This window comes from Centroberyx gerrardi, chromosome 5 (genome assembly GCF_048128805.1).
Source record: "Centroberyx gerrardi isolate f3 chromosome 5, fCenGer3.hap1.cur.20231027, whole genome shotgun sequence".
In the NCBI taxonomy this organism is placed as follows: Eukaryota; Metazoa; Chordata; class Actinopteri; order Beryciformes; family Berycidae; genus Centroberyx; species Centroberyx gerrardi.
In genome coordinates this window covers 8,091,717-8,118,162 of record NC_136001.1, presented here as the reverse complement: position 1 = coordinate 8,118,162, position 26,446 = coordinate 8,091,717, and the positions used below count along the sequence as shown (strand labels likewise).

General features: G+C 41.8%; 1 protein-coding gene across 1 annotated transcript in view; it reads left to right on the top strand.

Annotated features, from left to right (window-relative positions):
• The window catches only part of mmp24 (matrix metallopeptidase 24), a 69,819-nt gene that overhangs the window by 41,649 nt on the left and 1,724 nt on the right, over positions 1-26,446 (top strand). Inside the window, exons 6-9 of the mRNA XM_071900052.2 lie at positions 7,090-7,251; positions 10,214-10,422; positions 18,615-18,753; positions 24,175-24,441. Of these exons, the coding sequence (XP_071756153.1) occupies positions 7,090-7,251; positions 10,214-10,422; positions 18,615-18,753; positions 24,175-24,441 (777 nt within the window). The remainder of the gene's footprint in view (positions 1-7,089; positions 7,252-10,213; positions 10,423-18,614; positions 18,754-24,174; positions 24,442-26,446) is intronic.

Below are 26,446 nucleotides of genomic sequence, written 5' to 3'. Positions count from 1 at the left end.
AGTATTGATTACTGATCAGGGAGTCATCCATCTGTACCCACTGTGTGTGTGTGTGTGTGTATATGTGTGTGTGTTCACATGCAAGTGCATGTCTATTTGAGCAAGTCTTTGTGTGTGTGTGTGTTTGTGTGTGTGTGTGTGTGTGTGTGCAAGTGCATGTCTATTTGAGCAAGTCTTTGTCTGTATGCGTGCATGGGTGTGTGTGTGTGTGTGTGTGTGCGGTCATTCAGGTGCACACACTTGTGAGTGTCTATATATCTCTAAAATCCCTCCACACACACACACACACACACACAGTAATTGAAAGATTAGAGAGGAGATAGCGAGACGGCAAAGTTCTCCAAAGCGACTAAAACTAATTCCTGGTATCGGCTGCAGAAGGACGCTGCGAGGACAAACAGCCTCGTCTTCACCTCGGCTTAAAACACGACTTTTCTGCAACTCTTGAGGGACACTTTCTGTTATTAACCTATTAACACTGGGGGTAGCGTATTAAAGCGTCCTCGTCAAAGGCACAAGACTCTGAAACTGCTGAATGCAACTTTACTGTAACAAGTATTTTTCCGCCCTATCGCTTTCACAGTAATTGCAAAATCCCCATAAAACGGGTTCACAGCCGCTCTCTCTGGATTTAGCTGCTGTACACAATTAAGTTGTGTTTAGTTTTCTTGCAGCAGCAACAAAACACATTAAAAAAGCAGCTGTTCATGTGTATGCTGGACACATACCTGCTAGTGTCAATGTTTTGGGTTGAAGTTGGCAATAAAGACTGATAGTAACATCTTTAACAACTGTAAGTAAATCCATAGGCTACATGCAAGTAATCCATATTCTTCCCCATACGATCTATTTATCATGTGCTGAAATTGGCAGCTTCAGGTTTATATAACCACCACAATTGTTTATATTCAATTTCACTGCTTTAATTGTCTTTATTGTTTATTTCGTATTCTCTTTCTGTGCTTATATTCTTTTTTTTCCCTGCTGTATCTTATTATCCTACTTTTGCTGCTGCAACAACCTAATTTCCCCACAGGGATCAATAATGTTTCATCTTAAATCCAGCGCATAACCTTTGTCACATCTCCCCATGCAAAGGCAAAGTGCAGTAACTGACAATTTTGCTAAAAAAAAAAACAACAACTTTCTTTTCTTTTCTTGACATTGCCTGTGTGGCATGTTATCTGTTTTGTGTAGACAGCTTGACTCTGTGTCCTCTCTAAACTCCCTTTATACAGCGTCCAAAAATGCAGTAAATACAAAGACAGGAGATAAACAGAGGCGAGCAGCAGTAACAGACCATAACCTACTGCAAGTACAAAGGCAGACACATAGGGAGAATGTATAAATTCTATTCAAAACTGAAATATTGTCCATTTGAAAAAAACAGACACCTAGAATACTTCTACCCCGTAAATTACCACCCACCAAGCACCAAATGCTGGTCAAATTTATGTTAAAAATCAGTAAGGGCCATCTGCCACACCGGTACATTTTTGAATTCCTCAGTAATATACACTCTTCAATCTTTGCTTGTTCTCAAACTTTGTCCCTGCTGGCCACCGTAGTCTCTCTCTAACCATGAGCCACTCAAATTATGCTGACTCTACACACAAAGCAGCAGCGTCCAAACTTCTTCTATGTTTCTCCGCTGTCTGGATGGTTGACTAGTCTAATGTTAGCTGCACTTTAATTATTTACTCGTTTATTTAAGAACGACAGCTGCATTAAACATTGTTTCATATATAAAATACAAAATAGATGCCGTGCATGCGGGTTTCTAGCCGCGGCTAATCTACAGCCCCTGTCCCTGTCTAGGCTTGTGGGGTTAAAACAGAAAGTATAGGAACATTAAGACATTATTATACCCATGTGGCGAGTCATTTCATGATGAATTACAAACTCGATCCATCGTATAAGTGATTGAGCAAGATTTAAACTACATCTACTCTTGTCTCTTCCATGAATGTTTCACACAGGAGATTCTAGACAGGGGCTAGGATTGAAAACTGGTAGGGTGACACTTCTGTGAAAAATGTGTATTCATTATTTTGGCTGGTAGAAAATGATTCTTCAACCAGCATGAAGAGAGGAGAGCTTTTGTACAGCACCTGAGCACTTTGCACTTTAATTTCTTATGAGCATCATGTAATAAAATCAAATTTTTGGATACCTCAGTGACAAGGACTTTTTTCCCTCCGGATTCTCTTCATGCTGGTTGAATTGATACGTTCCTGGAATCTACGCACCTACATTTGAATTATATTTATAATTATAAATATTTTTAAGTTTGGACTTTTAACTGTGTATCCACAAAAAATGTGGTAATTTGTTTTTAACTTACAAGCCCTTGGCAAGCGAGCCAAACAGTTCAATTTCGACACTGCTTGTACCAAAAGATGTACTGATGGTAAAACTCTGTGCCGCCAAAAGTGAACATCGCAGTGGGAAAACCGCCCGACTTTTCTCGACTCTGAGAAAAGCAGACTCTACTGATGCGTCAGGTTTTCAAGCGGCGGTGGCGGCGGCGGTGGCGGCGGCAGCGGTGGCGGCGGCAGCGGCCTGGGATTACTTGAGAGGCAGGTTTCATCAGGGCGATATCAGACATCATATTTATCACAGGCGGGCAGACGGCGGCGGGGGCAAACATAATAGAAAAGCAGTTATTGTCCCCGCGGGACGCCGAGGCAGACTATAGACCAACCACAAGAGGAAAGGCAGACGCGTAGAGAGAGCCCACTGGTAATTCCCTCAAGCCGCTGTACGCCACGCGTACGTAGCATGCTGTAAAATCATCTTTATCTTTCTTGCGACACGGAGGCATGGGGAGAGGAGAGATAAAGACTGGCGGATGGGATTGGCGGGGGGTTGTGGTGAGAGGATAAGAGAGAAAAAGAGAAGCAGAAGAAGAAGAGAGAGAGGAGCGTACAGAGAGAGTGTATGGGTGTGTGGGTGAGAATGTGTGAGAAAGACAGGAGGGAAATCAGAGAAAAAACAGAAAGTACAGAAAGAGTAAAAAAAAAAAAAAGAAGAGAGAGGGATAAAGAAAAAGCAAAAAAAAGGAGCAAGAGAAGAAGATGTGAAGGACCAGAACATCAGAGAGAAAGTGGGAGAGCGAGATAGAGATGGACAGAGAGAGAGAGAGAGAAAGAAAGAGAGAGAGTCTGCAGCTCTGTGTCTCCTTTACCATCCATACTAGGGTTCAACTGATACAGGTTTTGAAGGCCAAAACCAGTACCGATCATTTTGTATTAAAGCTGCCAATAGCCAACAATTTGTCCCGATATTCTAACCCTGGAAAATAACCAAACCCCTCCATAGTATATATTGTGCAGATAAACAAAAACACAATGCAGGTGTCTAAGCAGAGGTGTTCAGAAATGGTTCTTTAAAGAACCTTGGTCTGAAAGATCTGAAAGATGGTCTTTGTGGAACCAGAAATGGTTCTTCTATGGCATCAGTCGGAAGAACCATTTTCGACACCTTCATTTTTCTGCGTGAAGAGAGTGACGAAAACGTAAGAGAGAGGGGGGAAAAAAAGCCTCTGTGTGCTTTTCCGCATGCATGTACGCCTGTTTGTGTATGTGAATGAGCAACAGGAAGAGAACAAAAAATATACAAAATGAGAACAAGCAAGAAAGAGCAGCTGACATGAAGGACAAAGAACATCAAACAGAGAGAGAGAGAGAGAAGCTTCAACTCCTCACCCCTGACCATCCAAACTGTAGCATTAGTCTAGAAGGCAGCTGCTGGCCACTGAGGCTATAATCTTCAAACAGACCAGCCTGGGTACAGAAGAAAAAAAAAAAAAGATAATTATGGTCTGTAATTAGGTTCAAACAGAGTCAAACCAATTACCACGGCGATGAAATGTATTAATTTGAGCCCTGCGTTCGGACCGTAAGAAGTTATTAAGCATCTGACAGCGGATCAGAATCACAGCTCTAAGATTGTGACAGAGACTCTGGTTTGAACAAATCCTGCAGGAATACACAGCATCAGGGAAAACTCTTCTTTTCTTCTTCTTCTTGCTATTATTATTAGTAGGCTATTAGTTGTAGTAGTAGTAGTACGAATAGGAGTGGTAGTAGTAATACGTGGTGGAAAGAGTACTGGAATGTCCTAATCCAGTAGAAGTGTTGTTACATTGTTGATATTTTACTTAAGTAGAAGTAAAAGTGCTGGTGTAAAAATCTACTGACGTAAAAGTAAAAAGTAGCTAATTTAAGTGATGTTTTCCATTCAATTCCATGCAATTCTTAAAGGATGAGAGGACAGAGTTCAAACTCGATTATTTTACGTAACTGGAAAAATTAGAAATGACAAAATAGTAAAAGTGCACAAAGTAAAGCCAGATTACTCTTCTCTTCTTTGCTGACTGATCGTTTACTGCAAATGTCTCCACAATTTGCCAATTTTCATCAGTCCAGTTTCTGTTGCTTATGGAGAAACTACAAAATTTGTAAGTAATGAATGTGATTTAAAATGTAGCTAAGTTAAATATTTTAGAAAACTTTAGGGTACTTAAGTAAGAGTAAATTACTGACTTTGAAAGATACTCAAAAAAGTACAAGTACACAACACAAAGCTACTCAATTACAATAACTGGAGTAATGCAATTAGTAACTTCCACCTTTGAATAAGAGTAGTAGTAGTAGTGGTAATAGTAGTAGTAGTAGTATTGTTTTTGTTACTGTGTTTCTATGGGGCGCTTTAGCTGAAAACTCATCTCTTCAAGAAATAATTCACATCCCCTCTTCCCGTCTTCTTCCTCTATTTGCTCTTGAGGTAAAAAAAAAAATCCTTTCAGCCTCTCTCCTAAGCTCTTATGTCCTTTCCAAGAACATCATTTATTTAACCATTTTAGCCTCATTTATCTCCCCAATCTGCTGCAACAAAATGTTTGGGACACTGAGATCTGTAACATTTGCCAAAGCTTATTCAGAGCATGAAACATGTTTACACTTCAGTCTGCAAGTCTGTGCAGTTTCATTTGCTGTCAGTTGTATGTTTGAGCAAAGACATTCAATGGGATGTACTTTCACATTTCAGATTTCACATATTTTGCTCATTATGCCCATTTGATCCGATATTTGAATTGACCTATAAACAGTTTTTACACCTGTATTTACTTTCAGTTTATCACAGATTATCAGAGGTGGGGACTCGAGTTACATGACTTGGACTCGAGTCAAAGTTTTAAATGCTTGAGACTTGACTTGATGCATGAAGAGAAGACTTGAGACTTGACTTGACTTGGGTTCTGGTGACTTGGGACTTGACTCTGACTTGTACTTTGATGACTGGAAAAGGTTTCTAAAGTCTTGACTTGAGATCTTGTGTTTGTGTAAATGACTTAGATTGAAAGTGATGAGATTTGTTCCACCAGACGACTGAATTTAAATTCTGTTTTCTGAATTTGTATGGAATGATTGATTTATTGAATTTATTGAAGTTGAAACTGATTATAGAAATCAAACTCATGATGCTCTTACCAAGTTTTTATCCTATTAAAACCATATTGCATTGAAAAGTCCTAGATATTTAGTTTTCTTTAAGATATTAAATTGATACTGGACTCTTGATTTGTTCTGATTTGACTTGCTGTTCTACATTTAGACTTGAGACTTGACATTAATGACATGGACTTGACTTGGTAATCTACATTTAGACTTGAGACTTGACATTAATGACATGGACTTGACTTGGTAATCTACATTTAGACTTGGGACTTGACTAGAAACTTATGCCTCAAGACTTGAGACTCGAGCAAAGATGACTTGGTCACACCTCTGCAGATTTTGCATTTAAAATGTTGTATGAACTTATGATTTTAACTGAATATGGCACTAAATAGTTTGCCTAACTCTTGAGTCATTGGAAGAATTCACTAAAGTTGGACTTTTGGTGATGTTGTTTTAATAAGTTTAAAAATGGAGGCCAACTAAAGCCTCTGAATTACAAGGGTACAGTCTTTTCTGCTGCCACAAAATCTTCTTTTGATATGAAATTCATATTACACTGCCGATAAGTCAACAGTATAACAGACTAACTTTAGCTCACTTTTCAAGTGCTTTTGACTGTTTGTCTTTGGTCTTTTCCGTTGTGTTTACACTGGGGAGGCTTTGTTCCGTCTCAGACAAGAGGAGATTTGAAGTGAACTTTGTTTTTTAGCTGAACAAAGACCAGCGGAAGCCTGTCAGCAGCACAAAGTGGTTCCTGCTTTCTGTTCCACTTGCCACATTTCTGCTCTGAAATCATCTTTGCAGCATTTTAAAGCATATCGGCTCAGAAGCAATAATTTATCTTTCTCTCTGTCTTTGTTTCTCCTCCTTTTTCTTGTTTTCTTTCTTTTATTCTTTCTGTCTCTGCCTCTCTCTCCATCTCTTTTGTGTTCTTCCTCTCCATCTCTCCCTCCACACTTCCCCCTTCCCTTCTTTTCCTCTCTTCCTCCCTCTTGGTCTCTCCTTTTTCCTCCCTCCATCCCCCTTCCTCTCTCTTCCTAACTCTTTCTCTCTGCCCCTTTCTTCTTTCCCCTCTCTCTTCCTCCCTCATTCTCCTCCTCTCTCCCTCTTCCCTCCATCTCTCACTTCTCTCTCTTCTCACTCTCTCACTCCTCTCTCTTTCACTCTTTTTCCGCTGTCCTACTCTGCCTCTGCTTCCCTCATTCTTTCTCCTTCCCTCTCTCTCTCCTCCGCTCCTCATCTCCCCCTCTCTTTCTCCTTCCTCTCCTTTTCTTCCTTTCTCCTTCTTCTGTCTCCCACTCTCTCTCTACTCTCCAAACTGTCTTTCTCTGTCACTCCTCTCTCCCTCTCTCTCCTTTTCTGTTACTTCTCTCTGTTCTTTCTCCTCCTCTCCCTCCTTCTCTCCTTCCTTTTGTCTTTCCCCCCTTCTATCTCTCCTTCCCTCCATCTCCCCTAACCCTCTCTTTCTCCTTTGCTCTTTCCCTCCCTCTCTTTATCTCTTTCCTTCCCTTCTCATCTCTCCTTCTTTTTACTCCTTTCTCCCCCCCTCTATTTCCCTCTCTACTCTTGTTTCTCATGTCTCCTTTCCTTCGCCCTCTCCTCTCCCTCTCCTCCCTCTCTCCAGGTAATGATCTGTTCCTGGTAGCGGTCCATGAACTCGGCCATGCGTTGGGTCTGGAGCACTCCAACGATCCCAGCGCCATCATGGCTCCTTTCTACCAGTACATGGAGACGCACAACTTCAAACTGCCTCTGGACGACCTGCAGGGCATACAGAAAATCTACGGTATGTACTGTATGTATGTATGTATGTATGTATGTATAAGTGAATGTAAATGTAGATATGTATGTATATGCCTGGGTGTATGTATATGTATTTTATATGGATTGTTTGGATGGGTCAGGGAGAGGGTTGTGGTGGGAGTGGAGGGAGGGTGGGAGGATGATTATTTTTTTGTTGAATATTTGAGAAAATATCAAAAATATTATAGAAAGAAAATCTACAGTATAGGCTGCCGATCAACGTCTACACCATATTTACAGGTTTTCTTGTCCTTCACGATTATAGATCATCCCCGTCCATCCTTTCATTTGTTCATCATTCATTTTTTTGTTTATTCATCACACGCAGATTTTGACAAAACTTGGGGCAATGATACATCTCACCCATTCAGCGTTTTGATAGTACATCGTTCGTTAATTCGTCCATGTATCATTGGATTTTGATGAAACTTGAGGGAATGATGCATCTCACCACTGCATTCTGACATTTTCAAAACAAGGGGGCGCCACACTGTTCGTTCATCAATGCGTCATGTGCGATGTCTTACACATCACTGATCAGATTTCAATGAAACTTGGAGAAATTATGCATCTCACCAGGTCGTTCTGGTATTTTCAAAATTACATTGACTGCCGCTAACTTGTTTGTTTTGCATTTTCAAAATGACACTAAGTACCAACACAACATTGTTCGTTAATCCATGTCACATGCCAGACATCGCTGATCAGATTACAACGAAATTTCGGGGAATGATGCATCTCACCACTTTGTTCTGGCATTTTCAAAAATTACACTGACTGGCCCAAGGGGGCGCTACAATTACAGGTCAAAACAAGGTGACACATTTGTTACTGATTGACCCAGAGGAGGTTTGCACCATCTATGGGGAGTGGCATCGTTTACTTTTGCCTTGTTTTAATTTGTTTTATCTTTATAGTCTGCTTATACATACACACACAAAGCAGGACCAAGTGGGAAAAGCATGCTAGCAGCAGTAGTCTGAATGTTAAAGAAAGCATGTGAACCAAGCTTTCTTTAAGTAACATCTGCTGAGGTGCCCTTGAGCAAGACACTCAACCCCCAACTGCTCTAAACTCTGGGTGAACGTCTGGGTGAATGTCTATGAATGTGAAGCGGGTTGGTGCTGAAAAACAGCATACACGCTCGGAAATCTTTCCCTCGACAGAGAAAAGTTTAAAAAACAAAATGCTAGACTGTGTGTCTGGTCTTTTCCTTTGTGTTTACACTGGGGATGCTTTGTTCCACTTCAGAGAAGAGAAGATGCTTGGAGTTTCAGTAAACTGTGTTCTTTAGCTGAACAAAGAACAGCGGAAGGCCTGTCAGCAGCACAAACTTGTCCTGTTTTCTGACACAGTAGCTTTGAAGCCTGAAATAATCATGATAGCAGTTGCTGAGACGTACTGTAACATTTATTTATTGTAGGAAGACACAAAGAAGCAGGGCAAAAAATAGAAAATGACATATTTGGGTTGAAAATAATAATATGTTAGTGGGGCACATTCCATCCAGATCACATATTGTTAGTGTCGGTGAACCAAACCTAAACATGTATTTCATATTTCTTATTCACCTGTCATGACATTAGTATTGCGTAGTAACAGATATAATTCTTTACATTTCTGTCGATCTCTGCTGCCATGTAAAATGCTAACTTTATAATGCTAACAGGCATTAGCTGGACCCCACAAATTCCCAGATAGCCCATATGTGTCTATAGCATTTATCTGTTGAACTGCTTTGTTCTTTGTTTACCTGGACCTGGTTTCCCTGAAGCTTCATAGCAGGAAGGTTATCCTTTCCCTTTGACATTACATTGGACAAAGATGATCTTAACATTAAAGGTCATGATACAGCGGTGACATTTTGAGTCAATGTGGCAGGACAATACTGGCAAAAACAGAGAGAGTCAACAGTGTTTTTCCACTGGATTTGTGTTCAGTGTGGATAACAAAGCCTGTCATTTTATCCACCAAGAGTTCATCCAGAGAGTTTGCTATTCCTCACTGCTCTATCTGTGTCACCTCAGAGTAACACACACACACACACACACACACACACACAGATTCACTGACCTTGTCAAGAACTGTCAAGAGTTCCATTCCATATTGAGATATCATTAAAAAAATACCATTAAAAAGTGATTGCTGGCATACAAGTGCAGTCCATTATGGAATACTATTTTCAGCCGACCTAAGACATTTACTGAAAAAAACTAACATTTTTGAGGAAAAGTCATTCTTATTCATGAACTATTAACTTATGAATATCAGGTAGTAGTTGTATTTCAAAATTGATATGCAGTATAGCGTATAGAGTAGCAGTTGTTTGCTGCCAGTGGAAACAGAAACAGAAACAGCTGTGCTCCCTTCCCTGACTCATTTAACTTAGAAGCCAACTTCATTTTATGGGGCCACACGTGCAAAAAATGTACACACTCATGGCATTGTAATGCGCTGTGGATGAAAGCGTCCACCAAATGGCAGGTGTTATGTTAATGAGCAATAAATACCGTGAAAATATTCTTGAAACAATTAAAAAAATCAATGTAGAATTACAGATAACACCTGTTATGGTTTCCCTGTCCTTCTTTTATCTATCAGTACGACTGTCTAAGAAATTACTCATCTAAAATTGATCTTTAAACAAGTAAAATGAATCAATAAACAGAATGACTTATGTAGTTGTTGATCTTTGTCTATCATGCATCCCCATGGCGCTCTGTACTGCCTCAGAAACCACATCTTACATAAAAGTGAGATTTAAACAAATAAAATCAATCAATAAACACGACGACTCGTGTTGTTGTGGATCTTTGTCTATCAGGCGTCCCCATGGCGCTCCGTACTGCCTCAGAAACCAGATCTTACCTTAAATCTTGATATTTAAACATCTAAAAATCAATATACAGAAATGACTCACGTTGTTGTTGATGTTTGTGTACCAGGCATCCCCACGGCCATGCTGGAACCCACGAGGCCGCTGCCCACCTTACCGTCTCGACGGACGCACTCCACCTCCGAACGCAAGCACGACCGCCCGGCGCGGCCGCCCTCGGGCGACCGGCCCGCGCTCCCCGGCAACGGCAAGCCCAACATCTGCGACGGCAACTTCAACACCGTGGCCTTCTTCAGACGGGAGATGTTTGTCTTCAAGGTGAGAGACAGATAACATGAAAACACAGTTGTAACGACACACAGATTCATATGATGTGAGAAATGTAGTCAGTACAGATGTAGCCATTTTAATCATGATACATGCACACACGTACAGTATGTTTGTCTTAAAGTAACAATCCACTCTAAAACACTTAAACACTGATTAAAAAAACAACAATTGGCAATGTACCTGGACGTAATGTCGATATATTGAGTTACAATGGAGTTTGACAGCAGAAAATGTTTCAGGATCTAAAACATCAGCGGTAAACGTCAGGTTTTGGTGTCAGTCCCTCAGAATCAAAGAGCGAGGGCTTCTTTCTAGAGCCGCCATTTTGCACCAAGAGACGTTCAACAATCACACAGGGAGAAATCCATCGTAGAAGAGGAGAGAGACCAATTTCTCCACTGACAGCAGCCTCAATAGACCAGAAAGCAATGCAGCCACAAGACATGTTGTGTTTTGAGTAAGGGGCTCTCGCTTTTTCTCGACTGGAAAAACGTACTCTCACTCTTGATTTTACTATCGCTATCGCTCTCTCCGACTACATGTCTAACACACAACTGAATGCAACAACTTCACACCCGTTCTCTGGGTTTTGTCGAAAGGGCATTCTGGGAAATGTAGGAAATCACTGACTGATCTAGAAGTAGACGAGGCAGGTTGAGGGAAAGTGGGTAAACCAAAAAACATAAAATTACAACACTTCATCACAAAATAACTCAACGCATTGAACATCACAGATTGATGATATCTAACAGTGTAAGAGTATCTGAGGGTGGATTTGTCCTCATCATGATGTAAACACAGGCACATACAGCACACCAGTTAATTAGATGCACCATCCTCCTGGTCACAAAAAGAGTTCCTACAGCCAGTGAGTCATATGGGTTGCTATATAAAGCATCCAGACACCGGGGGATTCAGTTAAAGCTCAATTAAAAATGAAGGACCTAAACGACTGAGCGTGCGGTACGGTGGCTCTGGAGCTCAGCGGGTGGCGGCGGCTCTAACACTGGCAGCGTTAGGGGGGTTCGATTCCCACCGGCGCCGCTCATGCTAAAAATGTATACTCCCATGCTTCTGTAAAGCACTTTGGATAAAAGCATCTACCTAATGACATATGTTGGGTATGATTATTAGTGCCAGGTAACAAACTACTACATAGAATTGCACACACACACACACACAGCATACATGTACGTGATTACATGCCCATATGTTCACATAAACGTGCGCACTTTCCCCTGCGCATGCTTGGAAAGAAACGTTACAGTTGCCTTTTAACAGATCAAAATGGACTGCTGCCAGCCTGTGTGTATGTCAGACAGAGAAAGAAGAGACACTTCAGTCTTTGAAATGTGAGAAGTGTAGAGGGGTGTGTGCTCGTGTGTGTGTGTGTGTGTGTGTGTGTGTGAGAGAGAGAGAGAGAGGGAGAGAGAGAGCGTTACACACAGAGGAACAGAGAGGAGAGAAAGGAGAAAAATCCATTTTGATGTCTCTGATCTTTAAACTGAATGGTAGAAAAGGTCACAGAACTGTCTGTCTGTCTGTCTGCCTTCCTCTCTGTCTGTCTGTCTGTCTGCCTTCCTCTCTGTCTGTCTGTCTGTCTGTCTGCCTTCCTCTCTGTCTGTCTGTATGTCTGTCTGTCTGTCTGTCTGTCTGTCTGCCTTCCTCTCTGTCTGTCTGTCTGCCTTCCTCTCTGTCTGTCTGTCTGTCTGTCTGTCTGCCTGTCTGTTTGTCTGTCTGTCTGTCTGTCTGTCTGCCTGTCTGTCTGTCTGTCTGCCTTCCTCTCTGTCTGTCTGTCTGCCTTCCTCTCTGTCTGTCTGTCTGCCTTCCTCTCTGTCTGCCTGTCTGTCTGTCTGCCTGTCTGTCTGTCTGTCTGTCTGTCTGTCTGTCTGTCTGTCTGTCTGCCTTCCTCTCTGTCTGTCTGTCTGCCTTCCTCTCTGTCTGTCTGTCTGCCTGTCTGCCTGTCTGTCTGTCTGTCTGTCTGTCTGTCTGTCTGTCTGTCTGTCTGCCTTCCTCTCTGTCTGTCTGTCTGCCTTCCTCTCTGTCTGTCTGTCTGCCTGTCTGCCTGTCTGCCTGTCTCTCTGTCTGTCTGCCTGCCTGTCTGTCTGTCTGTCTGTCTGTCTCTCTGTCTGTCTGTCTGTCTGTCTCTCTGTCTGTCTGTCTGTCTGCCTGCCTGTCTGTCTGTCTGTCTGTCTGTCTGCCTTCCTCTCTGTCTGTCTGTCTGCCTGTCTGCCTGTCTGCCTGTCTGTCTTCTCACTAGGGCTGAACGATTTAGAAAAAATATCTAATTGCGATTATTTTGACTGATATTGCAATTGTGATATGATTTGCGATATTAGAGGGAATGGTCATTTTTACATCATTATTCTTATTTTCATTGAAAAACATATTAAAATGATTATGGTGTGATTTTTGCGGGGATCTGTACCAAACAAAGATATTTTCTTAAGTCTGTAGAATATGATGTGTAGGCCAGGACATCTCTGCAGCACGACATTATTTAATTTAAAATGGTATTTTGACACACATTTCGCCTTTAATAAACATTGCGCCTTACATACATAGCCAAACATAGCCAATGGCCAAACATAGGCCATATTGCGATTTTGATAAAATTTTGATTAATTGTTCAGCCCTACTTCTCACCTGTCCATATCTGTCTGTCTCCACTCTGATGGCTTCCTATCTGTCTGCCTGTCTGTTGTTTTTTTGTCTTCCTATCTACCTGTCTATCTATCTCTTTGCCTGTATAGCTGCCTGCCTGTCTGTCTGTCTGTCTGTCTGCCCATCTGTCCGTCTCACTCTGTTTCTCTCTGTTGGACTTTCTCTGACAGCCAGTTTATGTTTCTGTCTGTCTTTCAACATGACAGACTGACTGACCGTCTATCAGTGTAGCGGCTTTGTAGTTGCGTCACAAATCTCCTAGCAACCAGCAACCATCATTGAGGTCCGGTGGAGAATTGGTTGTGCGCAAATAATATCTAAATAAATAACAACCGGAGAAGAAAAGGAGAGACACCTGAAAGAGACTGCTGTGGCGCGGGTGAAGGTCGACTCAGTAATGTTAGAGGTGAAAGTGAATAGCCTGATAAAGCATTTGTTAGAGTTTTGTTCCAAAATGACTTCTACACCATTTTAAAAACATGACACCCACTCTCCCATATTGACTGCCGGCATGAAATGACATTATGTGTTAGTACTGAATCATTTATGTTTTTCAAATATCTCCTGATGAATTTCAGGTAGCACAATTTTTCCAAAATGGATATATAGCGTTTTGGAATGAAACCCTTCATTTGTTTCCAAATGTAGGTTCTGTCTTTAGCCCTAGCCCCTCTAGTATTCTACTCCATTGCACTACTAATTTGGGGCAGCACACACTTGTGTTGCTTTTCGACATAACACCGGTTACAGTAATAACAACACGTCAGTCAGTGGTCCTCTCAAGGGTTGTCTTCATTTCGGGGCTTTTCGGATACTATCTATTTCCGCCTAAGGTGAGAATGAAGGGGATTTTGGATCCCGTTTTGGATCTTTCTGTTCTTAATGTTCTTAATAATGTAAGTAGAATTGACATATGGCAAATGTATTACATATTTACTGAATTTTAAAAAAAACACAAAATGTTTAAGTGCTAAGCTAAGTCTGGCTAGCGTTTTTTATTGCAGCTTCACAACCCATCAGAATCCACCTCAACAAATAAAGAAATGCATAATAGAGGAATCCTCAAAAGCAACAGTAGTCAATATTATTGGATGTAGCTAAAGGCAGTAATTTTACAGCACTATTCATTTACACGTTAAACTGAAAGACAGTGGGATCCAGAATCCTTTATTTGGGCTGAAAAATTATGTCAGAGAGGTCAGTTTGTGTTAACATAGTGTTTTTTTATGTGTGGAAAAGTAACACAGATGTGTGTTGTCCCACACTACATGCACAAATACTCATCACTATAGCACGGTTTAAAATGCTGCATATAATGTAGGCCTTCATAAAATGCAAGAAAATGCCACGACAACAGAAGCAGTTAGTCATTTTAACTTGGAGGTTTTCTCAAATGTCAACATCCAGTGATTGCTGCTGTAAGACTAACTGTGTGGAACATTATACTGGAGTGTACAGTAGTTAAACTGAGAGGAACAAGCAGCTGCTACAGCTACAGTAAGTCAGGTGTAGTTGCAGATATTTTAAGCGCAGGTATATGTATACATTTTGGGCGGATCAGCTCTTTGAAACTGGGTCGTTACTAGCTTAGCATGTCGCTGTGCATTCCAAAGCACACAGATGAGTAGTAAGTGATGACAGCAGTGTATTTCAGGAGCGTCCCGGAGGCTCGCCTGGCTGAGGTGCGTGCCGTGTAATCGCGACATCCCGGGTTCGAATCTGGCTTGGGAGCTTTGTCACGTGTCCTCTCTCTCTCATCTCTCCTGTCACTTTCTGCTTTGAACTTGTTGCATTGAGCATGTGCAGGGGGAGACAGCAATAGCGTTGTAAGAGCAAGAGAGCGAGAAACTTTTCAAGTCGAGAAAAAGTGAGAGCAGTGCCCCTTAAAACACAACTTCTCTTGTGGCTGCATTGCATTCTGGTCTATCTCCTGCTCCTGTGGGTGGAGAAATTGGTCTCTCTCCTCTTCTATTAGATGGATGGATTTCTCCCTGTATGATTGTTGAACGTCTCTTGGTGCAAAATGGCGGCTCTAGAAAGAAGCCTCTCGCCCTTTGATTCTGAGGGACTGACACCAAAACCTGACGTTTACCGCTGATGTTTTAGATCGATGAACATTTTTCTCCTATCAAACTCCATTGTAGCTGTTCTTGAAATTTTGTTAAGTAACGTCACATCGTCTACGTTTGAGCAGTTATCCTTGTAAATAAGAAAAATACACCTGCAAACAACAAAATGGTCCCAGAAATGCAAGGTGCATCACCAATAGCTGTTTTTGACGGTGTTAAAGTGTTTTAGGGTGGATTTTTCCTTCACAAATTGAAAAATGTAGGACTGGTGCTATAGTGCAGACACACTATATATCAGTGATATCATAAGGAAAGCTTTTATCTTCAATTTTCAAAGCCAAGGTAGCGTCGTCGTTAAGTTATTAACATGCAAACCGGAGACACGGCTCCAACCTGAGCCACTAAGTTACATTCAGGCGTATCGTACCACAAAACTCATCTTTCAAACTATGACTCATTCTTGGCACCTACTGATGGCTGAAAAAGGGGGGAAAATTCTCAGCAGCATGCAGTAAAATGTTGGACTTCTGCTCCGTCTGTATGTCACCTCAAATGAATGTTCACACAGTCTCTTACTTGTAATTTTCATGACCCTAAAAGACCCATGAAAGCTTTTCCGCAGCTTCAAAAACGCATCGTCATCAATCAGGGAATTTAAAAACACAAGGCAGATTTTTCTCGATTCCTTAAAAGCGAACAGTTCGGAGGTGGAAGGCTTTAACCCGAGAGCGGGGGCATGCTAGGACATAAAGAGCATCGAGAGCCAGTGGGCGTTTGAAAGGAGACACTCATTATGGGATGTTTCCTCGGTGAGAAACACTCATGGTTTCTTCACTAGATGTGAAGCATTGATTTTCTTTTTTCTTTTTTTTTTTTCTGTTTCGGTTCAGACAGAAAAGCATTAGTAGCCAGTGGATGATGTTTCATCATTTGAGATGGAGTGTGTGTGCGTGTGTGTCTGTGTGCATGTGTGTGTGTGCATTTCTGTGAGTATGAGAATAGGTGTTCACGTGTCTGTGTGTGCGCCTGCACCTGTTTGGGAGTGTGTGTGTGTGTGTGTGTGTGTGTGTGTGCATGCGTGCGTGTGTGTGTGTGTATCAGTCATTGGGGACTATGCTTGGCTGTGTCCTAGATTCACCAGAGCCAAATGATAATGAGCTAAGATTGATGCTCTCCCTCTTCTCCTCCTCCTCCTCCTCCCTCGTCTCCTTTCCTTCCCTCTCCACCCTTCACTCCTCCTCTTGTCTCCTCTCCTCTTTCCATCTCCAGTCCTCCTCCTCCTCCTATCCTGCTCTCTCCTCTCTCTTCTCTCCCATTTCCCTTTATTTTCTCCATCGTTATTCTGTCCTCACATCCCCTCTCTCCTCCTCTTCTCTTCCTTTACTTAGTATTAGATTGATTGCCTTCGTCTCGTCTCTCCTCTTCTCTATTCTTTGTCTTCCTTCGTCTCCTCTATTCACCTCACTCCTCTTGTCTTCCCCTCCCCTTTTGTCCTCTCTTTACCTCACGTCGCCTCACTTCACTTATTTTTTCTTTACATTCTCTACTTACGCCTCCTCAATTCACCTCGCTCTTCTTGTCTTCCCCTCCCTTCTTCCTCTCTTTACCTCGCCTCACCTCACTCCTCTTACTTTGTCTTCTCTCCTCTCTCCTCTGCTTCTCTTCTTCTTCTTTTCTCTCCTCTTCTCCTCTCCTTCTCTTCTCTTCTTCTCTTCTCTACCTCATTCCTCTTGTCTCCCCCTCCCCTTTTGTCCGCTCTTTACCTTGCGTCTCCTCACTTCTTACCTTACTTTGTCTTCTCTCCTCTCTCTCTTCTCTTCTCTCCTCTTCATCTCTTCTCTTCTCTACCTCATTCTTCTTGTCTTCCCCTCCCCTTTTGTCCTCTCTTTACCTTGCGTCACCTCACTTCTTACTTCTTACCTTACATTGTCTTCTCTCCTCTTCTCTCCTCCTCTCCTCTTCTTCTCTTCTCTTGTCTTCTCTTGTACAACGTGACTTGTGTGTGCATGTTACTCCAAATATCATTAAAAAAATAATTCCAATGTGTCACTTCTCACACCAATCAGGATCAATACCTGAAACTTTGCTTTTGATTAAGTCTTTGTCGTGACACGCTGCTTTCACACTTTCCCGCAGCCAAACCAAGCGGAGTTGAAACGACCAGATAATAACACGGGTTCAAGATCACAGTTTGTTCACTTGAAACTGCAGCCGTTCAGAAACAAAAGCACATTTTGTATCTTTCAAACTATAGCCCAACTGACTAATTATCCCTTTTGGCAACAAGAAGGGAAGAAGAATAATCACACAGATAACTGTTTGGAAGTTCAGTGACATAAATAATGAAAAGCTGAGCAAGCGTTCGCTTTGTTACTACACTGCTTGCACTTGACAAGGTTTTTCTGGAGTTTGGATATATAATGAAACACACCATGTTTTTCTTTTATTCTGGTTTTGACGCTTGTTGACACTCTTGACTGATTCTGTACTGTTACGGCCCTTATAGCTGACTCATTCTGATTATTATTTCGACTCTCATTGACATATGAGTGCACTGGGTATTATGAACACCTTATGCACAATCCATGTTGAAATGGTGTGAAGGCTTATTTAAACCGTCTCCTTCATCTTCGTCTACATCGCTCCATGAGTGAAGTGGATTTCATCGGTGAAATCAACAAGCTTTCAGCTGGATTCACCTGTCTGTTTCATGGGAACAGAAGCTGGTCCTTATATTTTGTACACTCAGTTTACTATGATTCTCAACAGTCTGACTTCATCTGATTCTGCATATCTCTAAATATCTGTTGATATCTATTCTGGGATGTGACCCATATCTGATACCAGAGCAGAGTAACAGTTACAAAACATGTCACATCTGTTTTTGCGTCAAACTCTGTTCGGGTGCCTTTTGAGTTTTGACTGAATTGAGGCGTCTCCCCAAACACCAATCAAGTCACTATTTGGTTTTCTTTCCATTGTTGTGTCTCAGGTGAATGATGTAAGATTTACTTATTGTCATGGTAACGCTGACAAATTCTGATTTGAGCGTTCAAATACAAGTGGGTTGCATGCCCCGGGATCCGATATTGTTCCACATATCCACGTGAACCAGATCGGAATTTTAAAAAAGCAACTTCATGCAGCTTTTTGCTGTTCACACTCAATTAGAAAACATCAGATCTGTGTCACATGTGTGGGGAAATAATCAGAATTGGGACACAGTGTGACTGCAGCCTTCAGCCCACTGGAACATGTGATACCTCTGTGATTCAGACACTTCAAAACTCTTCTCTTGACTCTTGTTTGAACTTGTCACTTCTAAAATGTGTGGGTGGCCAGCACAGGGAGGCTACCCACACATAGTTAGCTGTAGTTCAAAATCTTCTGCAGATTTATGTGATTCTGTGATTCTGTATTTCAACTGTGACTCTCTGTGTGTCGCAGGACCGATGGTTTTGGCGTCTGCGGAACAACAAGGTGCAGGAGGGCTACCCCATGCAGATCGACCAGTTCTGGAAGGGCCTGCCGCCGCGCATCGACGCCGCCTACGAGAGATCCGACGGCAAATTTGTTTTCTTCAAAGGTACGGAAGAAAATGAAAAGCCTGCACCATTTGGCTCTGTTTGCACTATTCAACATTTCTTCAAAGTATCACAGTCTTGCCTGGAACCAGCCCCTGAACCTGCTTTTGAAATTTCCTCAACAAAGCAAAATAGAAATTAAAGATCGGTTTCAGGCTAATCTCAACGCTCATATTCCTCCAGCAAGACAGAATACAATTCTTCTGAATCTAGATAAACATTCATATTGTCGGGGTACAGCTAGGTGTCCAGTGATAATACCAGTCTCTCTTTATGTCTGTTTGCATTACAAAGCTATCTATTCTTACTGTTTTACAGTACTAAGAAAAATATAACTTGATGCTAAAAAGCATTAAGAGAGACTGATAGCAGTGATAACTTGTTAGCTGTACCCAGATGGCCTGTGTTTATGTTTGTTTTCTGTCTAGAAAAAAAGCTACAAAAATATATCATCTGTCTTTACTTCTCATAGCTGTAGAAATCCAGTCTTTAACCCAGAGAGCCAGGCTCATGAAAGCATAATTATCATGTGTGGAGCCTGCAGTAGTAGGTTTACAACTCGTTTTTTTGGTCCTATATTGTGGTTTACATGACTCTGTCCAGGAATTTCTGATTTTGTGATCAAAAAATGTACTATTCCTTGTAATATTGAAAAAAGCTGCAATGTTGACTGCCACCGTACGTTTTCCACGTGAAATTCCTCATGTGTAACAGAGACCCAGGCTCAGAAAAACATTGTTACTCAAGTCAGTGGAGACCCAAAATTTCCTCCTTCTTTCCTATTCAGTTTGGGACCCAGGCTCATGAAAATATTAATTATTCATGTAGGACCAGCACTAGGTTTGCAGCCCATTTCCTGAACCCATAGTTAAAATTCAGGATTTGTAATAATGCAATCCAAAAAAAATGTCACCACAAATTTAAAATTCACTGCAAGTAGAGCAAAAGGTTGAAATTTTCACTGTATTTTTGGCATGAAATTGCTCTCATCCCCAGGGAACACAAGACAAACAAATCACAACAACTTTGCTAATCCAACCCATGAAAGCACTTGTTAAAGTAAGATTAAGTAAGATTTAAGTAAGATTTTTACTGTCCCCTAGCACAAAATAACCATAATATATCTGCGGGGGGTTTGACGGGGTTGTTGAGCCAAAATACAGATGACAATGCAGTAGTACTTTACATGGTGATGTATTACCTCTTCACTAGACATTTCTGTTGGATCTCTGCTCTAATTAGCTAGCTTACTCATTCTATTGTGAAAATGTGACTTTTATACTTCTGTCCATTACAATCTTCCATAAGCTGTGCCAGAAACCTGTCAATGTTGTTGTAATCGCTTGGGTTGATAAAAGTCATAAATTACTTAATGCCCCTTTAACAAGCAAATCATCCCATATTTGTGCTTTAGTTATGATTTTTTTTGTCAATCCATGCACATTTCTCACAAATAAATGCATCGGTTTTGCAGCACTGCAGTTCTCTGAGGAAAGCCGCTGCAAAATCAGGCGTTTTCGGTCACAATAGTCAATGGAAAAACTTTGCCAAATCATGGAGCAGTGTTCAAATCCCCGTCTACCATCTGCTCCAGTGTTATTAGACTCTGTCCTGCTCTCTACTTTCCCTCCTCCTCCTGAAAATGTATTTAATAAAGTGTGAAATAGAGAATAGCATGGCAGGGAGGGCTAGCCAGCCTAAAGTAATAGAATTTCAGCCCATGTATGAAACCTCCCTCATCCCCTGTCTGCTGACGGAGTCACTCATCTCTCTCTCTCTCTCTCTCTCTCGCTCTCTCTCTCTGTGACTCTCGCTCTCACATTGACACACACACACACAAGCACAGACACACACACACATCTCCTAACTGAGTGTCCTGCTATCGCGGCCAGCCAGGAGCAGATATTAATAGCTTTGCTCTCTCAGAGCTCTCAGCTGCTGTCACACACACACACACACACACACACTGACACACACACACAGACACACAATGACACAGCTCAACCAGGCTGTGACACAATACACACACACTTTGACATACACAGACACACAATGACTCACACTCTGACACACACACATTTGGACTAGCACAGAGACATGTGTGCACAGGATACACTTTCTCTCTCACACACACACACACACACACACACACACAGAATAAGAATGAGGTTTTGTCATTTGTCCATCCAATGAAATCCAGAGTGTGTGTGTTTTGTTCCCAGTTAACAGCGTCCTCAGTAAGCTCACGTGGCGTTTTGACGAAACAGAACTGCACTTTCAGTCGCTTCCCAAGTTCAGAGTGCTTCATTTTAAAATCTCTATTTTTACCTCATGGAAAGGGGAAGCTGGTAGAAAGAAGTAACTGCTCAGCTCTGACACAGCGTCTACCCAGAAATCCAGAAGCCATAAGGCACGTCAGCCATGGTTAGGATGGCAGAGAGGGTACTTTTAACTTTATTTTTTCATTTAATTTTATTTTATTAGGGGAATACACTAGTGCTTTTCTATTGGGAAGTGCAGTATATGGCAACTAGGACTGGGGAGAGAGAGTACAAATGGAGTAAGAGATGTGCTATTACAGTTTTTCTCTTCTTATATTATGAGTGTGGATCTGTGTGACTGTGACTATTGGATGGGGAAGCCTGCTGTTTCTGTACATTCTTGAATCTTGGAATCTAGATTTAGATTTACATATTTGATTGATTACCTCCGCCTCCTCCATCTGGTTGTCTGTTAGCATGATATCTCAAAAAGTTAGGAATGGATTTGCACAAAACTTGGAACTGTGCAAAGGTTGGTCATGGGGCAAGAAAGAAGTGATAAATTTCTGACACCAATTAGCCAAAGGGGGGGCGTGGCTTCTCACTAAAATCTATGATAATAATAATAACAAGAATAATAGTAATAGTCATAATAATAAAATATAACAGAACAGATTCACGTAACACCATCAACCTTTGTGTGCCTGTCAGCAGACAGAAGAAGAGGCAAACCCTCCATAATTGGCCCAATCAAACAACATGGGGTTTTTGCCCTGCCAATTTCAACATTTCCATGGGGCAGGGAAGAAATGATTACGTAACTTTTGGTGAAAACCCAGTGCGCTCTACTGAGTGCCATCTAGTTTAAACCTGCAGTAGGCAAGATTTTTATGGAAAAATATACAGTCTTTTCTGCCTAAACCATAAAGTGGAGCTGCAACAGAGAAGAGCGTCCCATCCACCCAAACTGAGACCCCGTAGATCTGCCAGATTTACCTCAAATCTGGTGTCGGGTGTGATCACTGACAGGAAAGCTTCTGCACTCGCGGGAAGTGACAGATCAGCCGAATCTGTTGATTGCTTTAAGCACCGTCTTAAAACTCAATTTTATAGGTATAGCCCTTTTAGAATGATGACATGTTACAGGATTTCTGGGTATATTGTAGTATTGTAGTTGAAATTTTTACCTCTTGCTGCCATTTGGGGCCGCCAACCTGCAAAGTTGCCCAGTGCAGCTTTAAGCCTTGCGGGTCTGGTAGACTGGGTCAACCCCTGTTAATAGAGCTAAACCCAAACTCATCTTCACTCCTCTGTTTCCTTTCCATTATTATTAACCCTTTCCTTTACTGATCTCCCACTCAATGGGTAGAGTATCGCGCTACCGCTACCATGGCTACGAATTTGATTCCCTTCTTATCTCTATGGCTAAACAGCAGTAACGGGTTTGACTCCTCATGTAGCTGAATGGGCGGAGCATGGCACTAAGACTTCCAGGGGTTTGATTTCCCCTGGAGCCACCCAGGCTGAAAATGCATGCACCCATGGCGCTGTAAGGTGCTTTAGATAAAAGCGTGCGCTGAAGGGAACACTTTCCTCTCCATTTCTTCCCAGTGAAAAGCGTCGGTTGTTTAAAGAAGGTACTGCAGATTCAGGCTGCTGGGAAGCTATTAGTGCAGTGTCTGAAGAGGGCAGTGCTATGATTTAACCACTTGTATTAATCTTTCTTGTATTCATTGTTCCCATATGTTTCTTCCAGGTGATAAGTACGGGGTATTTAAAGGAGTTGCTGCCAAGTCAGGCTAATTTAATAGCCTAATAGAAAGCTTTTATAGGGCAGTACTACGGCGTAGCCACCTGTATTAATCTCTCTTTGTGTTCATCTTTCCCACATGTTTCTTCCGAGTGATAATCACATGATATTTAAAGAAGTTACCAAGGAGCTGTGCCATCTTCACAGCAGAGTAGCAGCTTTCACAGTGTAGTAGAAAGCTGTTATTGTGTTGTACAATCATTTAGCCACCTGGTTGGTACCTGTTAACGATTTCCTGTCCTCATCTTCCAGGTTTCAAGTGATAGGAATTCATTTTTTTTTTTCATTTGTTTGTGTTTTTTAAGATTATGTTTTGGCTTTTTGTACATCTGCCAAGGAGGTTATATTTTTATCCGTTTGTTTGTCAGCAGGATATCTCAAAAACTTATGAATGGATTTCCATAAAAATTGGCAGACATATAGCCCTTGGGGCAAAGAACAGTTGATTAGATGGTGGTCCGGATCTGGGATTACCGCCATTTGACAATTAACGCTTTTTAGCCATAACTATAAAACTAATGGAGATAGAGACTTCATTCCAAATCCTGCAGCTCTGTTTGCAGGGTCATGAAATCAGTTCAACTTAAAATGTAAGTGATAGGAAGGATGTCTTTGGCTGCAACAGCAAGTTGGATAATTGCTAGAGCACCTCGACAAGAGCGAGGCTCTGTGCGTGTGTTCATTTATGAGTTCATTCATTCGTAACGCTTTTTGTTATGCACAGTGCTTAGGGGAATTACAGTATGCATGATTTAGGTGGTGCAGAGTCCTAAGAGCCCTGCATGAGGGAAATACAGTGTGCGCTCGTACACCAGGCAGTACGGTAGAAGTCACAAGCATGGACAGGGTCTTTGTTGCACATCCACATACCAGGAAGTAGCTGAGTGATTTTCTATCTGTAGTGGCTAAGTCAACACATTAATTAAATATTTTCTTCAGCAGTTCTCTTAGTTACAACAACTCTGTGCTACCACAGCACTTGGTGTTTACAGCTGGAGTTTTTAAAGTCGGCTTTAATTCACTCCAATCATGCAGAGGCTTCTCCACCCTGACAAGAATTCTGGGCAAAACATTGAATCTATGTAATTTGTTGGCTTGGAAGTGTTCAAATTTAAAGATATCGAGTATCAGCACAAAATCGGCTATCGGTGCCTTCAGTCTAAAAATATCTGCTTTGGTTTTGGCTTTCAAAAACCCATATCAGTCGAACCATAGTGATAAATACTGGGTGTTTAAGGTTTCCACTTTCAAAGCCTAGTAGAACTTAACTTAAACAATAAACTTGTGGTAATAATACTAAAAATGTTTTATGATGACTAAAGTACCAACTCATGTCTCCTCCCCTCTTCCAGGAGATAAGTACTGGGTGTTTAAGGAAGTCACGGCCGAGCCGGGTTACCCTCACAGCCTGGTGGAGCTGGGCAGCTGCCTCCCCAAAGACGGCATCGACACGGCGCTGCGCTGGGAGCCGGTCGGGAAAACCTACTTCTTCAAAGGCGACCAGTACTGGCGCTACAACGAGGAGAAGCGAACGGCCGACCCGGGTTACCCCAAACCCATCACCGTGTGGAAGGGAATACCGGACGCACCGCAGGGGGCCTTCATCAGCAGGGAGGGATGTGAGTAGTCAGCATTTATTTCAGTGATTCTGAACCGTTTTCATATCAAGGACCCCAACTTTAGTCCACATTAGAGCCATGGACCCATTTGATGGGCTACTGTCTCTTGGATCCAAATCTGAGAATATTTATATTGTTAGATATGATTTTGTGCAGAATTCCATGACTATCTGTATTGTAGGTAGAGAGATAACAGAGAAACTATGATCAAAACAGTCATTCTTCTACATTCTCTAATGGTGTTAACTTCTTGTAAATGAAATAATGCTGAAGTTTAACAATTCATCAATTTGCTGGGGACCCCCTGGAACCCCCTCAAGGACCCCTGGTGGTCCCCGGACCCCACGTTGAGAACCACTGATTTGTATGATCTGGTTATTGATTATTTTCATTCATTATACAGTGGATGGAAGTCATCTGACTGGTCAAAGATGCGTTTCAGAAGAAGGGGGAAGCCGCACACTCGTAACTCTGATGCAATAGTTTTATTTTGTATTATGAATCGACGTTTCGGCACATTTTGCCTTCTTCAGGATAAAATATCACATCATCTCAGTGACATACAGTATATAATCCACAAAACAACAAAGATGTGTTCCAACCATGCTGATAATTCCCTTAAAGCAGTTAGTTAGCTTTCTTGCCTAATTTTTACTTTTGCTATATTCAAACTTTTTTTTTGCTCTTTTGCTTTATTCTTGTGTATGTACACTACTTTGAAGAAAACCTCTCAGAGAGTATGCAGGCATTGGTAACCGTGGTATAAAAGCCTTAACATTGGTAAGGGCATTCCTGTCTGTAGCTGTGGGTGTCAAACCCATAATCTCTGTAAAGAACAACAACCCTAGGCATTGAAGAGGTTATTTATGAGCTATATATATATATGTACACCATTAGAAAAGCGTGACACCTACTCTCAAGATGAAATTAAAACCTGCGATATTGTATTACTGCATAATTAGTAAAGGAAAAGATTAGAAGCTGTAATTGTTTGTATTTTAACATTTTCTTCCAAAAGAGATAAATAGGCTAATATTTTCTGTAGAGAAACTCTTCCGCTGGGCGACAGTACTGAGCCTGCCAGCCAGTCTGCCAATTAACCAGGAGGTTACACAGCTAGTCAGTCAGTCAGTCAGCCTGCTAACCAATCTGTTAGCATTCAGGTAGCTTTTCAGCCATTCAGCGAACCAGCCAGTCCTCCAGACAGTCAGTCAGCCAGTCACTCTGTTGCTAATTCAATTCATTCACATTGACTTATTTCTCCCTTAGCCCGGTGTTTATGCTACAGCAGCATAAAATGCCACAAGCAAAATGCCACAGACACACACACAACCACACATACACACACACACACAACCACACATACACAGCCTCCTAGAAGGAAACTGCCCATCATCACTTCTGCTTGTCGAGTAGCGACCCCATAACCCTGTGGCTGCCACTGAGGGAGGCAAGAACACCAGAGGCAGAGTTCTGTCTGTGTGTGTGTGTAAGATCAGAGGTGGTGACATGGGCAGTCGGGCGTGGCTTCTTGGTGTTAGATCAGAAGCTGTCCTACAGGGAGTTTGGAGGCAGCAGACGAGTGTGTGTGCGTGTGTGTTTATGTGTGTGTGTGTGTGTGTGTGTGTGTTTGTTTCCTGTGGAGAGTCGAGAGGTGATGGAGCAGACAGAAAAAGTAGACTTCATCAATCAGAAGAAACCTTCTGGGGGTCTTCTACTGGTGTGCTGTGTGTGTGTGTGTGTGTGTGTGTGGGTGTGTGTGAAAGCCAATACCGTGTTTAAATTTGACCATTTTCATGCCCAAATAATTCCAAAAAAAATAAAATTCCTCTTCAGGGTTTAAAAGCCTCTGAAACAGCACTGAGACCATCATGGGACACTAAAACTCTCCACTGAAACCCAGGATAATTACTTTCTTTTACAGTTAGCAGCTCTTGAAGGCAGGCTGACCCACCACACCTATTCAATGGAAGGGGAGTACAGGGATACATTAAGGAGAAATCAT